This window comes from Meleagris gallopavo, chromosome 5, assembly GCF_000146605.3.
Source record: "Meleagris gallopavo isolate NT-WF06-2002-E0010 breed Aviagen turkey brand Nicholas breeding stock chromosome 5, Turkey_5.1, whole genome shotgun sequence".
NCBI classification, from domain to species: Eukaryota; Metazoa; Chordata; class Aves; order Galliformes; family Phasianidae; genus Meleagris; species Meleagris gallopavo.
In genome coordinates this window covers 15,577,733-15,595,299 of record NC_015015.2, presented here as the reverse complement: position 1 = coordinate 15,595,299, position 17,567 = coordinate 15,577,733, and the positions used below count along the sequence as shown (strand labels likewise).

Below are 17,567 nucleotides of genomic sequence, written 5' to 3'. Positions count from 1 at the left end.
AAAAAAAAAGCACTCTACTCTCTACACTGCAGCCAGGGAGAACAGCCTCTGGCAGAAAGCAGCGGGAGAGACTTCAGATCAACCACCAGGCTTTTGGAGTTGGGGATATAGAGTATGTAAGGCCTACTGTACTCCAAATAAGAGATACTGGCAGTGTATGAGGGGTTTTGAGCTGCCTTGGAAGTGTTCAGTGCTGAAGTATAACTCTTGTTGACACCCCAACTGCAGAGAGTGAGTGAGCAGCTGCATGGTGCTCAGCTGCCTACCAGATTTAACCCACAAGTGTCCTTCTTGGCACCCAGAAAGAAGCACGAAGAGTTTGAGATAGTAGCAGATTTGACTGGAGCGTGTTAGACTGTATTTATGATTGTTTAGCTACGAATTGGCAGGCTCTGTTCATGCCCCAGAATTTGCTTGCTTACTGTGTATTGGGAGCACTCGTTAGTGGCTGCCGCTTGCATTTTTGTTGTTTGCTGCACTCCTTATCATTTTACTCTACTGTGCGTGGAAACAGTTTGATAATAGCTATGGATATGAGCCTGGGCTGGCAGATGGCCAGGGAACTACTGCTGTTACATTGCTGCAGCACTGGGCAGTCTGAAATTACAGCATGAATTCAAGTCAGATAAACTGCGACCTGTGGATAAGTCCACACTGAAGCAGGTATACTCCATAGCATCTGTAACCATAGATAAGGCCGTGTTGAAGCAAATACGCCTCTGAAAGGACGACGGCCCATAGGTAAGGCTGTGCAGAACCAGGCTAAGGGAATAATATCTGTGTATGAGAATGGAAGGATGAGAACGGAGGTTGTGGTTAATGAGAACGTATTGGATAGCAAAGGACCTGAGCATGACAGCGTATGGAATAAGGGGTGGAGATTGTACTGGTTTCGGCTGAGACAATTTTCTTCACAGCAGCTTGTATAGTCCTATGTTTTGGATTTTTGACAGTGTTAATAACACACCTACGATTTAGTCGCTGGTGAGCAGTGCCTACACAGCCCAAAGGCTTCTTCTGCTGCTCATGTTGCCCCACCAGCCCATCAGGCGGGGCTGCACAAGAAGTTGGGTAGGGACACTGTAAGGACAGCCGACCCAAACAGACCAAAGGGATGTTCCACCCCATATGATGTCATGCTCAGCAATAAAACTGAGGGAAAGGAGGAAGAAGTGAGAAGCATCTGGAGTTACAGAGTCTGTCTTCTCATTTAACTAGAATTTTCTCACATGCACCCTTCTGACTGGTCCTATTCCCCTGTGCTGTGGGTTAGTGAGCAATCATCTGGGTGCTGCTGAGCTACTCACAGCTCAGTTCTATACTGAAAATGATCACAAGCACCTGGTGGCCAGAAGAAACTTACAACTGCAGTTTCTGCTGTTGGGATCCAAGGTATAGTGAGCAGCACAGCCACATCTAAATCCATTTGGTATAGCAAGGCACAGGTGACCACAATGACCATTATTTTGCACACAATCATTCAAGCCATCCTGACGTGAAGAATGGAAGACCAAAATATCCATCACAAAATCCAGATGGCCCTGAATAAGTGTCCTGTTCTTCCCACTGGTCTTGTCTGCTCTTTCTATACTGTGAAGATTCCAATCTGTCCAGTAGATGTAGTCACTGTACTGGGTCAATCCAAATGGATGAGGTAGATCATCTGCTATGATTTCTCGTTCTTGTCCTGCAAAAATAACGAAAATCAAATAAAGCACAATTCCCAGGTCATGAAATGGAAAATATGACAGACAATAAAAAGTTTTTTCTTTTTTAAAACAAAATTCAGTCATTATCATTTCCCCAGTTATTATCATGGGATTCATTATTAAGCAGTACCTGCTGAAGAAGTAACCTGCATATTTGCATTTAAAAACCTTATCCTGATAACCTCTTCACTATGGAGCAATTTGAAATTGTGACAGTGTACTGCCATTTCAGTAAATACTGCTCTATTTCTTATGCATAACACTCCAATTAAATTCTGAAAAGCACGTTCAAGAATGCTACCAGCTCCAAGGAATCACTCAGATCAACAACAAAATCAATATGCACAACAGCAATAAATACCAAACTTGAGATTCACAGAGGACCAACTAAGAGAAATTATAGCATTTTACTCAAGAAACAAATCATTTGCAGTGTAATTCAAGATAGAGAAACCTAAAGTGATATTGAAACAGTTTGTTTGGCAGAAATCCCAACACTGTCACACTTGGTGGCTCAGTTAGCAACATTCAAAACAGATTTAACGCATCTAGAGCATTAGACGGTCTCTGCCAAAGATCCACTACCAAAGTCTTAGTATAAATCAGTCCCCTAAACATTTTCAAACACTAACTTTTATGAATCTGCCACTTTATATGAAGATGAAGCCCTTATCAGCATCGTACCTCCCTTACTCACACAAATATCCAATGTTACTATTCTACAGAACACTATTTTCACTTCCAGCCTAACAACACTGCCTTAATTGATAAGCCCACTTGCTGGAAGCCTACCCAAGTCTTTAGAATCTGCTAACTAAAAATACAAGCACACAGCTGTGTTAGCTTCAGCACCCCTTCTCACCACAAACTAATGCTAACCATAGGTTCTGCTCAAAAACTATTTCAATTTACCACAGATTATTTGAATATTATGTTTCTTCTCAATACCACAATCAGTTTCTAGTCCAAATCTGCTTCCTGCTATTTTGATTCTCCAAGTAAATACAGAATTTTAGTGAGAGCTCTGACAGATCATACATTGGATGGAAAACACCCCCCACCAAAACTCTGGAAAATGAAGCAACCTTAAAGCAATTTCTAAGTAGCAGCATTCATTCAGGAGGACATATCCCAAACCCAAAGTCACCATTAGCCTTGGAATCCAGAAATGCATAGCTCTGCTCTCCTAAGCTTTAACTGTTTTGTTGTGGTTTTTTTATGCCTTTTTAGAACATTCTTTCTCTAAACATCCATCTCTAACAACATTTTGTGAATAAACATCAACATTTTACTGTAGCTGGAGATCAAGACAACGCATACATAAATCAAAACTGATATACAGTAATCACCAGAATAATGTGTGATTCCTTCTAATACTTCTTTTTCTTGGACACACACAGTGGTCTACTGAGAAACTATCAAAGCACTTCAACTTATTTAGCTCATCAGCTGAAACTGAAGCTCAGTATGTATTTGTATACAGAACCATAAGGAATTGGAAAGGGTAAGTAAAAATGCTGATACAGCACTTTTTAGTTTCTGTAAGTCAATTCAGTTCAATTCTAGTTTCCAGTTAAGTTCACTCAAAATGTGTGATAAAGTCTTTTTTCCATTAGCAGGTTTTTTTCCAGGTTTCTTCCCTCTCTCTCAACTAAAGCATAAGATCTCCAGATAAAAGAACATCAACCCTTGTAATAGGTTCCCCTTACCAAGAAGGCATGGGCTCATAATAACACCTTAAAAAAAAATCTCATTCTACTGGTAGCTTTTCATGGAAGATATGAAAGTAAAAATAAATGGGTTGCAGGGAAATAGTGTATGTCATCAACCAGAGCATTGCTACAAGAATCCTGTATAAGTTTCCTTAAATACTGTATGTTGGACACATCAGCCTTGTTCTTTATTCTGGGATACCAGAGCTGCTGATTCCCATCTAACAAAGGCCTCTCCTTGGAAATGGAATGTATGATGTCAAGTCACAAGCTTCTGGATTCCACCTCTGATTTTACCATGGATTTACCGAGTGGTATTTGGAAACTTACATAACCTCTGTTTTCTAACACATGAACGTGAACCTGCCTTACCTAATACCTCGAAGACTATTTTAATAATTAAAGGACAGTTAAAGGATATAAAAGCTCTATGTCAGCTGCAAAAAAACCCAAAATTATCTTCTTTCATTATATTAATTATGTTGATTTCAACAAAAAGTTTACTAAACCATAGCACACCACATGCAAGTAATAAAAGGAATCCTAATGGAAAATATGAAAGTACACAAGATATACATGAAGATTTAATATTAATCATGTTATTTCAACTTTTTCTAATTACTACTTACCACCAATTAGTCACATGCAGTTTTTAGATCTAACGAATGTAACAAACTCAACATCTTAGGGGAAAAAAATAAGTGATTTAACACCTCATTAGAGATAATAATTCAAAGGATTCAACTAAAACACTCTACAACTCTGTTCAGTTGCTTTACTGCGGCCACTGCGAATTTCTCTACCTGATGGAGTAAATCTGTGATGCAATCTAATAGCAGATTACCTAGCATATTTGACGATTCGATCATGCTGGTGTCTAAGTCAGTCCAATACAACCGTTGGTCCGCATAATCAATTGTGAGGTCATTGGCACGACCCACTTTATCCACCAAAGTGATGCTGTTTGTTCCGTCCATATATGCTCGAACGATCCTAGGCTTACCTCCCCATTCTGTCCAGTACATGTACCTGCAATGAGAAGCGGAACAAAACGATACAACTTCACGAGATGGAGTTCAGCTCTGTTTTCTAAATTTGCTTAAAAAAGAAAAAAATTGGGAATAACCACATGGTTATAGGCAGTTAATCAGCATATGGTAAAGTCTTTTTTTTTTTTTTTTAAAAAAAAAGGTAAAGAAAGAAGAATATGATTCACAATTCTCAATTTTTCATTGTGACCTTCAGGGTTCTGGAGCTTACAAGTCCTTTATTTTTTTTTTTATTTTTTTTTTTTTTAAACGACCCCAAATACGTTGTCACATACAAAGAAAGAAACAAAACTTAGAAAAACAACACTCTCCCTTACCCTTTGGTAGGATCAAGAGCCAAAGACCTTGGGTTGTCCAAGTCCTTCCACACAAGGACCTGCCTATACTGTCCATCCAGGCGGGCTACCTCAATTCGATTAGTTCCAGTATCTGCCCAGTAGAGGTTCTTTCCCATCCAGTCTACAGCCATTCCCTCAGGGTAATCTAGCCCAAATTCAATCACATGTTCAACAGAGCTCCCATTCATGAAAGCTCGACTTATGGTCTGGAAAACAATTTTGTAAAAGTATTTAAGGTTTTACGGATACTTCACTAAGATAAAAAGTAATTTAAAAGTAATGAAATTTAGCTTACGAAGAGGTTAGTAAAAAAAAAAAATCTATTGGTGTTAATTTTAAAAATAAATGTCTGTTGTAAAAAAAAAAAACAAAACAAAAACATACAGCAGTTTACAGGATAAAGAGATTTGAATTTTCAGAAAGGTTAATGGTTTCTTATGATCAATTCAAAATGCTTTAAAAGGACATGACTTTCAGAAAGCGCAATATATCTGCAGATTCTCCCTTGACCTTTCTTCCTCTCTCCTGTTTGTACATAAAAATACACATATATTGAAGTATTTAATTCTCTATAACGTTTTAATTGAAGGACTAAGTCACAAATTCAACAAAATCAGAATTAATTTTTTCTCATGATCAGTCACCTTCAGCAAATTTGCTGATCCTATCTGTATTTTAGTTCTATACAGTCAGCAAAATAAGTCATAGGGCAAGGACTGTATATGCATAAATAAGCCACTCCCAACAATGAACAACGAAACAACCTCCAGACATACCACTGGGAACACCCAGGATCAGTGTACGATTATCTACTTTTGGTAGCATCTCAGCACTACGAGATGTTTCATATTTTTAAAGGCGGATGTCTAAATTTGTATTTTTACATGTATAACCCACACCTCAGAAAAAGTATAATACTCTTTCGAAAATAAGTCCTCACATAACCAGAGGCTACAGGAGATTAGGAATGTAGTGATCATCAAAGAGAACAGTATGAAAACAGGAGGAGGTCTCTTAAGTTGCACTACCTGCAGCCAAGATGCAGAAGGTGGAGGGACGGGGGAATGAAAACTCAAATATGCTGAAATGTATGTGTGGTATGTATGTGGAAGTACAGTATGATGGATAACTTAGGAGGCCGCATACAAGTAAAATGTTGCCAGTTCTACACAGAATCAGATTAGGATCTGAATGATGCAGCTGAAGTAATGCATTTTCCACTACCAATGGTTAAGACAACCACAGCCTCAGCTTTCCACATGCTTGCCTGAGATTTATTTAGTTATCATGTCTGTAGCACACTAATTTGTTATATTGGCACTGTTCCTGGAGTAAAGGTATCCACATCAATACTTCTAGTGCTGAAGCACAACCCTCATTAGTCTTGGAGAGGTATGTAAACTAGCCCTACAAGTGAACTTTTTCCTATTATGGTTTAGGTACCTTGGCAAGACAACTACAGCTGTTCTTGGAAAACTTATTAAGAGGCTAAACAGAGAAATTCAGTTTCAGTGAACTGAATGCACTGTTTTCTACCATAACTTAATTCACTTCAAAAAGTAACACTGACAAAGAACACTACGTTCACTTCAGCATTCAGCTGGATATGAACCAAACACATGAGAAGGGAATTTCAAACTGATAGAGAACACAAGGACTTAGGAGGAGATGGAGGCGAGCAGGGGACAATTAACATGACATGGAGAAAACCAGACAAGTTCCCTGGCCTCTTCTGCGCCAAGCTGGAGCCTTGGGCTAACAGCAACCAATACAAAGTTCCCTTGCCAGAAGCGAATATTAAGTAGGGTTGTCTTCCAAATCAAAATTGGAAGGTGATAGAAAGCTTGGGGGGTTGCCAAGCTTACTACGTGACATGAAAACAGCATTTCTACAATAAACATATGGATGCAGCATATGTAGCATCCGAGACTTCAGCATTCAGCGTGAGCAGACATCACTTTGGATTTTTATTTGAAATGTGAACATGCCTGTCACCCAACTGTGCATTCAACAATGCAACTGTCTTCATCTCCAAGAGTCTCCTTGGATGCAATTCAATGACAACACTAGCAACTGCAGGATAGATCATGTAACAGAGACCTTTGTTAGATCAAAGAAACTGTTCTGTGGCTTTATATTCAGGGAATTCACATGTCAGTAATACCTTCAAACTAACATCAGTCCAATAGATTCTGTTATCAGAAACATCAAAATCCAGAGCAGATGCCTCCTTGACTCCAGTAAGAGGAATAGCAACATCATTATTATTGGTTTCAAGGGAAATCCTATGAATTGCTGCTCTGCTTGTGAAAACTAAGAAGGCTTCAGGAATGATGCAAGTCTTCATGTCACTCAACAGCTCAAGGCCAATGGGACAGGCACACCTGGTCTCCTGGGGTGTAAAGAAACACAGATGGCTGCAGCCTCCGTTGTTCTCTGCACATGGATTAGTCCCTTAAAAACAAAACAAAACAGGTATTGGTATATCATGGAGAGAAGGGGAAGAGGAGGGGTAAAGATGAGTGAAAATGTAGTGCAACTGTAACTTTTCAAAGTTAACCCTATGGATTGTTAATGGAGTCATTCAAAATTGCTTCTTTTCCTCTAGCCAGACATTAGAAGACTGGTGGCATCCCCTTCCTATATATGAAGAACTGCCACAAACATATTTTATAGCTTCCCCAAAGATTAGTTTCTTTACTAGTGAATGCAATTATCCATATTCAGCCTGGCTATTTTTTGTCCAGTACTCCATCTTTATACCTCTTTGAAATCATCAGTTTTAAAAATGTGTCGAGTTCAATGATACAAAATAATGAAAGGACTGGATAACTGCAGCTCTTTCCCAGCTGTTCAATCACTACAATCTCTCATTTATTTTGTTCAAGTCAATGACTGTAACCAGGCAGTGCAGGAATAAGGAGGGAAAAGTAAGGATCAAAAAACAAATGACAGTCTTTCTCTATCATCTGAAATCAGACATTTAGCTAAAAGACAGGTTATCAAAAAAAACCCTCCAAGATCAGTTTCATCCAGCATTTAGTTCTCCCTTTTTAAGACATACAGTCTGATGTCAACTTATACCAAGTTACAATCTGAAGACTTAACAGTCTTTCAAGTAAAACGAAGAGTTCCACATGATTGTGAGAGTTTTCTACAGTTCAATCTACTTGCTAAGCACTTTGGGCAAGATTTAATTGCTGAGATGTTAAAATTAGAGTGCCATTTGCCTTCAGGTATCTCTGTAATAGCCACTAACTCTGCCTGTATCATTCCATGCCATATATTCTGCCAATGGAAGAACAATGGGACGTGGCACTGGAAAAGGGCAACAGAAAATGGTGCAATCCTGTGAGCACCAGAACTTCTAGAGATCAGAGCCAGGAATAAAATTCTTCTCACAAAAATTCAGAGTGTGATGGAAGCTGCAGAGAACTTAGGTTGAATATCATTATAAAATTGGAAGCCCAAATTTCTTTTGCAACACTCTATTTTCCCAACTTTACAAAAACAAGTGCAGCTTTCCTTTAAAATGTTTCAAACACTAAAGACCGTAGTTATTCTCATTACAAGTGATGAACAGCTACAAGAGCTTCTAGAAACTACTTTAGACTCACTCTGTGATTGACCACACTTACCAAAAACTTTGGTAACACTTGTTGCTTTAAGGCCCATCAAGTCTGGCAGCTGATCAATAATAATGTCTCTGCTAGCCCTTATCTTGTGAACTCTTTCAATGCTTCGCCTCTGCCAGTCAGTCCAGTAGATGTAATCACCCAGCAGCGTGAACCCAAATATATGCGGAAGTTTATCTTCTAAGAGGGTTTTCCTCATCGTTCCATCAACATTTATGACCTGTGAGACACATGAAAAAACAGGAAAAACTAAGTTCTATTTGAAAACTTTCACTGCAGATAGCATCAAGCTCTGTACCGTATTTAATTCAAAAGATTATAATTTTCTTTTCCAACATGACTCCAGCTTCCATCTTTTGCTAGAAATGCTTCATAGGTGGACAACTGCTGTGCTTTAATCTAGGCTATGCGTTACCTGTGGTTGAGGCAGAAATTTAAACAATCTTATCTTTACTGTCATTCAATCATTATTTCTTTATTCAGAATCAAAATATTAAACTTGTACTTCGTAGATAATTAAGTTGGCTTCCCTGTACAACACTCCTGTTTTCCTTTAAAGATTTGAAGACAAACGCAGTCATTTCAACTCTGTATTTCCCTGACTTGTAAGTAGTTAAGTGTCTAAGCCATACTTATTTCGTATTAAAAACATCCACTATCCAAAGGCAATGTAATATTAAACCATTAGATGTCTAATAACCTAGTGGTCAGTCAAATCAACAGTTTTTCCACAATTTCATAGACAGTAAGTTGTAAGGCTCTGCCCGTACCTGGCAGACAACAGATGCAAACAATTTATTTTTTGTATGGGATTAGTGGTAATCACATCTTATTAAATTAGTATTTGACTTTTAACATGCACGCACACCTGTGTGGTAGGTATCCAAACAACAACAACAGAAACCTTCAGACTGAAACTTGCTGTTCCTATTACAGTTGCTCTTGCAATACTTTACGAATTGTGAAAGTAATGTGCACCTCTTTGATTATACAGGTTTTTGGGGAACAACATTTCCACATCAAAGAAATACAAATAATACACTGTCACTGATTCTACTATATGAATTCTAGCTGCAAAAAAATCATAAATGCTAGCACGTATGGAACACCCTAGATCTCCTGAACACCACCAGTGCAACAGCAGAGGTAAGCAGTCAGTTGCTGCACGCTGTGTTTAACCATGCTGCACACAAAAGAAATCAATGCTGTAACAGTTCATTTTGCATTGCTATTCCACAGACGTCTTCAGGATTCCTTCCAGACAGAAAGCCTCCTGCTGGAGACACTTACAAATAACACTGACATTCTTGAAAACTAAGTTTCGGAGGAGTTTCGTGTCATTCAATCCATCACATGATGAAGCAGCAGAGACTTAAGATTAATGCCTTTTTATTTTATGAAGCTAAATAAAGTACATTAAAAAACAAAAAAAAAAAAGGTTACGTCTGCGGTTAAAAGCCAAATGGTTCTGCAATTATCTCATTACATCATGTCCAGGCAAACCCCAAATGTTCACTTATTTAGAACAGTATCAATCCCACAGGCTGTACAGCAGGTTCAAAAGTTCATCACGCATACTCAGGTGCCAGAGCCAAACTGGTGCATCGTCCTGTAAATAAGACATTTCCCTTACAAAAATAACAGTGCACCAGTAGGACGATGATCAAATCAGCACATTTCTGACTACTTTTACAGATAATGGGCAGTGCAAGTATAGTTCAAGCACCAGAGCAGTTGATCACATACACCAGGCCCTGATTGGATCCGAGGATACAGAAAAATACTTTTTTTCCTATTATATCTATGCACACCTGTGCGTGTTGTCAACTACCACGCTCACTACTGAAAGTACCAAATGAAAGCCTGTTAGGCAATCTAGTCCTCCTGATCAAGCACAGAAGAAACGGAGATCAAAAAGGTGGAATCAGACAGCAAATAAATGTTTAATGGCTCACACCACGGCTAAGAAGGAGATGGAATAAGCATTTCCTCTCCGTCTGAATGCTCCTGCTCTCCAAGGTGTCAGCAGAATGCCTGTGGATCCCAGCAGGCTTCCCTTGGATGCAAAGTGCAGCTCTGACCTGGAGGGGTGGTGTGATGGGCTGCAGACCCTGCCTGATGATTGCCGACCCACAGCAGTGGGCACGAAGCACTAACTGAGTGCTAACTAGGCTGCCTGGCAGCAGCAGACAGGTCAAACAGTTCACCGAAGGTACAGGCACACTGCCTTTTGGATTTTGCTGTCATCCAGCTTTCCAGAGATTCATCTCCATTCCAGAGCATTAACTTAAACCACGAGGACACAGGAAAAAAAGCCTATAAACAATCCTCACAGTAAGGCCAGAAGCACAAGCTAAAACTGCACAGCTCATAAAATATGCTATTATCTCATCATTTATGGCGTGCAGGCTGCTGACTGCAGCCAAAGGGAAGCTGTTACGGAGCATTTTTCCCATTATTATGCAGAACTTCTCTTCTACACACCTTCAAGGCAGAGGAGAGTGGGCATTTTTTTTCCTACTTAGAGTTTTCATCCTCTTTCAATAACTGATCAATGGATTTTTGACTTAGGTGAAAGGACAAATGCAGCACTAAAATCTGCTCTGCTTTCCTCACGAAACACTGAAAGGTCCCCTCGAACAGACGCAGCCCCTGATTAGTCCTCAGACTTCAATAACAAATCTCTTAACGAGGCATCACAAAGCTCAGCCAAAACCTGTGGTGGGTAAAACAAAATCAACATCAAATGCCTTAATGAAGTGAATTACACACAAAAGCACAGTGAGGTGATAAGGTGTGCTCTTTTTTTTTTTTTATGCTGCTGCAGTGTATGCAAAGCAACTTAACATTTCCAAATATAACACTCAAAAGCTCTTGGCTCTTTGAAGAAGATGAAAGTAAACAATGCAATTAAATTCTACATATCAGTGTGATTCATGTAGTCAAGGTATATTTCAGGTGCATCTGTGAAAAACAACAACTATTCAGCATATACGTCTTTTGACAGAACAACAAAGGGAGCTCAGACACCTTGCTCCTATATTTAATTCATTAAGAAAAGACAAAATTTATTCAATTGCTACAAAGCTGAGACAAATGGAAACCAGCTCTCGGGATGAGTTCAATCTCTGAGCAGTAAGCGGACACAGAAGGTTGGCACTGATAAAACATTATGACTGCCATATTACTAGGTTGGTAGTCTCGCAGGTCTATGACTTTTTTCTCAGTGTGTGATTTTAGCCTGTGGGAAAGGCAAGTTCCTTGAATGGCTTCCGACAATTCTCTCCAGAAGACCCTAAGAAGGCATCTCAAGGGAATTATGCCCAGTCTTTCTGGCTAGAGAAAGAACCTGAAGGAAAAACCATGTGGGTGGCAGCCAACATGAGAGAAAAAGACAAAGAAAAAGGGAGAGAAATGGAAAACTCCAGAGGGTCAAAAAGCCTGCCTCCAAAAGAGAAGAGTGAAGCAGCTGTGAGCAGTCTGTACCACAGTCTATATTCAGCTGGGTTTAAGCCATTCGTTAACATTTCCAACAGCTGAAGTAGAAGCACCTTTCATCAATGATTCAGGATAAAAGAGGACTCCTCCTTTCTCATTCTGAAGAGGTTTAATGCCAGGCATGTGTTGGCAGAGGCTGGCAAGCAGAATAGAAGTAAAGCAGACAGTCCCAGAACCTGCGTATCAAAACAGGTCGGAGGACAGCTGGACAACAGATCTATCAGGCCATTTACACACAGATGGTTTGCAGATTTGCAGAGTCCACAATTTGCAAATGCAGGTAGAGACACAGTACCATCCTTTACATGCAGATTCTTTCCTCTAAGAGGCTTTTCATCGTTTTTCACTACAGATCACGTTTTAGCTTGCTGAGGAAGTAGCAGGAAAAGATACTTCTCAGTGGCTACACGTGTGTCAGATTTTCACTCATAACACAAAAGCCACTTTGAGATGTTCAATAAAGAGGATTACAAGTAGGATTATCAAATCTCACGACTCTTTTTGACAGCCTTCCCTCACAAGCACCTTTACAAAGCTGAAGCACAGCAGTAATGGCCAACTGTCTTCAAAGAGCCACACTGGCACAAAGAAGAACAAAAAGTAGTTGGAGTGCAATAATAATAAAAGCCTGTCTTAGGAGAGCTCTCAAAAGTGCCTCCAATTCTGAGATCCATCCATTAGTAAGGATTTAGAACTATAAGGCAGAAACTATATTGACAATTTCATACAAAGATATGACTATCAACAAAGTTCATTTCATTCTCACTACTCCATGTCATCTCATAGAGAATGGTTTCACCCCATCAATTTGTTCTGTCTCATACACATAAAATCTACATTGACAAATGAATATAAAATGTTAATTGGCAACCTGTTAAAAAACAAAACAAAAAATCCCAGAAACTACCTACAAAGAAGCCAAATACAACACAGTATAATTTTACATTACAAAAAATACAGTCTTAAGTAATTTTTAGTGATCTCCCATTTTCACTGGGCATTATATAAACAGGTATTCCTATACCTGTGCTGAAAGTATCAGCAAGTAAAGTGGCTGTTAATTTGCAGGGTAGATCTGTTTGTACTTTTCATATTAAATTACCACCATACCTGATGATCATCAATGACTTGTCTCCTAGGACAACACTTTTCCAGTTTCCACAGAGCGTACTGCATTTTCAGACAGACTTTACAAAACACAAGCACACATAATAAGCTCCTACAGACACTGATGAATAGATAAATTTCTTCTTGCTGGGAAAGTGGTGTTAGCGTGATTGTAATCTTGAACCTGTTTACATTTTATGAATCTAATCTAGGAACAACTAATGTTCTCCATACGAAGCACTGTTACATCAGCCTGACATTTCCAGAACTTAGTTCTTCTTACAGGATATCAAACAGTTAAAGGTGCAGCTGGTAAATTCTGCAACTGTTCTGTGCTAAGCAGGAACATTATATGGCACGCCTAGCTCCTTAAAAGGGGAAAAAGTTAAATGCAAACATATTCAAAACTAATTTATGGCAACTGGTGGCTAGAACCTAAAGCACAGATGTTTTACTGAATCGGTATTTCAATTTGATTTTTAGGTGCGAGTTGCTTATTTAATACACTTCAGGGAAATCTTACCTTCTGTAAACAAACTTCTTAATTTTGAAACACTGAACACCACTGTAAGATGTTTAAAGGGGCCTCTAGCAACTCTGTAGCTAACATCTGTTACAAAAACAATATCCCTCTCCAACTTCAGTTAACTAATCTGGGAAAGGGGAAGAATATATAGGTTTTAAAATAAGAAATACACATCTTGCTCTTTATTTGCTTTTATCCTCATCTCCCTTTCCTCCAAAGTGATTTGAATAGTCCTGTAATATTTTTACGTCCCCCTCCCCCCTCAGTAAAACCGATCACCTTCTCAACTCTATAGATACACAGATGTCCATGGAAATAGCACATCATATAAATATTTAGCATAGAATCGTAGAATCACCAAGGTTGGAAAAGACCTATGAGATCATCCAGCCCTACCATCCACCTATCACCCTCACTAGACCACGTCCATCAGCGCATCTAAACATTCCTTGAACACCACCAGGGTTGATGACTCCACCACCTCCCTGGGCAGCCCATTCCAGCACATGACCTCTCTTTCAGAAAAGCAGTACTTCCTAACGTCCAGCCTGAATCTCCCCTGGCACGTCTTGAGTCCATTTCCTCATGTTCTATCACTAGTTACATAAGAGAAGTGTGTAGCACTCCTGCTTTTGAAACTGGAACTGATGAAACATTTATAACCTACATATGCACAACACAATGAAGGAAGGACTTCAAATAATAAGCTTGATATGAGGAGTAATTTGTGGCAAGCTATTGAGTAATAAATAAATAAATAAATAAATAAATAATAATAATTAAAAAAAACAATGAGCAACTGGAGTATCCAACCAGAATTCTTGAAGAAGTCAAAGGGATGTCAAGAATAACAGCTAGACTTTATCTTGCACTGAAGTTGATGGTGGCAACATTGCCGGTCAACCTTTCTACAGAAAAGACTTCTCCTTTTTCAGCGTTACTATGGTAATTTCTATTTCATTTCAAACTAGGGTTAAGTTAAACTAGTATTTACTACCCCAATTTCTCTCTTTTAAATAACCTATTTACAGACAATGAGAGGTCCACAAGCAATTGGTTGAGAAATACTAGTCTAGTCAAAATGCCCTCCTGAGCTTTTCCCTTCTCCAGTCAACCTCTACCTCTGAGAGGAGCAGGGGGTGGGCTGGTGACCAGCAACAGCACATAGGGTTGTACCCAATGAACGTAAATCCAAAGCTGTTTCTCTTGGCAGCAGCAGGCAGAGCTCATATCTAGACTGGATGGGGCATTTCTGGTTCACAATATTTGTAACACTGATAAACGAAGAGGCTAAAAGGAAAGGAGAATTACAGAAAAATGCAATTATCGTTCAATATCAAAGACTAGAATTAATTTACACAAACCATAATTTAAAAAGAACTCATCTAAAAAATTAAATGCATGGACAGCAGCAAGCACAGCAGCATTCAACCTGGCTGTCGCTTTTATCTGCCAACGTAACACAAAGGCATAACCCAGCTGAGCACTTGCTTATGCATGGCATAACACTGTTGGTTTTTGTTTGCCTCTTACTTTATTTTTTTAACACAGCAATAAGGCACGCATTTTAAATTAAACAAAAATATTTGCAGTCATATTATTGGTCTACTTGCAAATTTCCCTGCAGAAAGCTTGCAAATTAATCAGAAACATATGTTCAAGCTTTATTCAAACCTGCTGGAATTTCTAACAAGAAGAAAAAGGAGCTTTAGGAAATCATTGGTAAGTTGCCTACAAAAATTAAAAAATATATATCTATAGCTCTACGTGAAATACCAGAAATAACCATTTTATTGTCCAACAAAAAAACAGCAAGGAATCTAAAAATGATTACTTCTAAACAAGAACTTAGCTATAAATACTTAGATTTGCAAACAAAACGTGCTCAATAAATTTAATTGTAAAGCTGATTTATACAACACATTACAGACCATTCTTTTAACCTTGTTAAAGTAGTCAGATTTCACATACTCAAAATTAAAAACCATAACAGCAACAAGCTGAAAGGCCATTTTAAATTTGGTATCCTTCGCTGGCCATTAAAACAAGTGCAATTAGGAATTTAGATAATATTTCATAGAGCTCACAAGGCTAATTTAACTGCAAAGCTAGTTCCCACTGCTCTAAAACATTAATCTGTTCTGGAGAGATAGATGCCATAATTTAAATTATTCTATGAGGAAGGCTGGATTACTCCTCATCTTTCTTAAGGAAAACAAAAACTATTCGCTTCTCCTTTATTTCAGTTTAATCTAGTGACATCAGCCTTGCCCAAACTAAGGTTTCAGAAAAAAGCAGTTCATTTCAGCACAGAGAATGAAAGCCATAGAGACTTCTTTAACTTTTAAAGCAACGGATTAAAGAGAAGCCTATTTTCAGCTCAGAAATTGCCTCCATGCTCCCAGGTTCATAGATCCACCAAAGACTGATAGATTGTGGACTATTTTAAAGAAACATAAAGCAGGGTTTAGAGGTGGTAACAGAGACAGAACTTCTCTGTAACAGGTTCACGTCAAAGCTCTAGTTTAACATCATTTCCTGAAGTGTTTGCCTGGCAGTGAAAGAGGTCAAGGGCACAGTGGAAAAATGTTGCAAAGGTACTCACAAAAATCCATTTAGAAATCAGATATCCAATGTTAAAGTAAAAATTCAAATTATACTGGAAAATGAATCCAGAAGCTGCTCCTGTTAAATAATCAAGGAATGTTCGCTGCATTTTTTTTGTGTAAAAAAAATTAAAGAAATCTTTCAAGCCAAGAAAAGTTGAAGTATAGGAATTCACATAGTATTGTTTCCTCCCACGTTAGTACCCTTAGAAACGTTTGTTAGGTTTTCAAGTCCCTTTTCTTGTTTCTTTCAGAGCTACGTGAAGGTATGAAACAGGTTATCCTGGCTTTCATTGCTACCAGTGCAAAACCATGTGATATGCTTCCTAGGAAAAAGTTCTTTGATCTTATCTTCCCCTTACTTGTTGCTCAGAATTAAGAGCTACGAAAGCCAGTATAGTTTGACAGGTACCCATAAGGAGGTGTAAGTCTTATCCCAGGTGAACACTTGTCTCCGCAAACTTCAGAATGTTTAAGCCAAAGTAAAATTTTAGGATGCTCACTTACCTTTCTCAACAGACACACATAAGCAGAGGCTAGAATTTTAACCACACAATGGCACTGCAGTTTCATGATCAGTTTAAACTGACACAGCCACTGGAAAAGATGGTCCAAAACTCACTCCTACACACCAGCCTTTGCAGATCGTTCTCATTTCATTCTGTGCCAGTATACACATTTCTGTGGCTGTTCTGTCAACCAGATCAAGGATTTAATTCAGAGAAAAACTAATTTATTTTCCTGTTCTTTCTCAGCTACAGTGCCGACTTAAACAAATCTCAGTATTTTGCTATAAATCTCATTTGAAGGTTCTTGACTCAGTTGTGACCTGAAGCAAAGTGCTCTTAAGATTTTTTTCCACCAATCTTTCTCAGAGAGCACTGAAGGCCTAGATTCCAGGGAACGCATCAGATGCCTGCCCTGGGATGTATGGTATCATGTGGCCTGTGTGAATAGAATCCAGCTGAAGAAACACCATAAAGCTGTAGGTAGAAAAGAGTGAACCACAAGCATGGAAACCTTTTCTCCCACATTCCAGTTCCAGCCCTGCAAAATTACTGGATATTCACCACTGCCTAAATGATACAATTATACTAAAGAATGATATATAATGATCACCAGTTTCTTTTTGAAGGAGATGGCAGATTTAGGTTGAGTGTAAGAAAAAAGACTTTTACAAGGCCACTGAGGCAGAGGTTGCCCAGAGAAGTGGTGGATGCCCCATTCCTGGAGACATCCATGGTCATGCTGGATGGGGCTCTAAGCTCCTGTCTACTGTAGGTGTCCCTGTTCATTGCAGGGGAGTTTACTTTGGATTGATTTAATTAGATTAAGAGAAAGAGCAAAGAAAAAAAAACTGCCAAAGGACAGGGTTTTTTTGTTTGTT

General features: G+C 38.8%; 1 protein-coding gene across 1 annotated transcript in view; it reads right to left on the bottom strand.

Annotated features, from left to right (window-relative positions):
• LRP5 (LDL receptor related protein 5) overlaps positions 1-17,567 on the bottom strand; it is an 80,626-nt gene that overhangs the window by 16,707 nt on the left and 46,352 nt on the right. The window contains exons 6-10 of the mRNA XM_019615456.2: positions 8,447-8,663; positions 6,973-7,262; positions 4,788-5,014; positions 4,266-4,450; positions 1,364-1,687 (exon numbers count right to left, since the gene is read on the bottom strand). Of these exons, the coding sequence (XP_019471001.1) occupies positions 1,364-1,687; positions 4,266-4,450; positions 4,788-5,014; positions 6,973-7,262; positions 8,447-8,663 (1,243 nt within the window). The remainder of the gene's footprint in view (positions 1-1,363; positions 1,688-4,265; positions 4,451-4,787; positions 5,015-6,972; positions 7,263-8,446; positions 8,664-17,567) is intronic.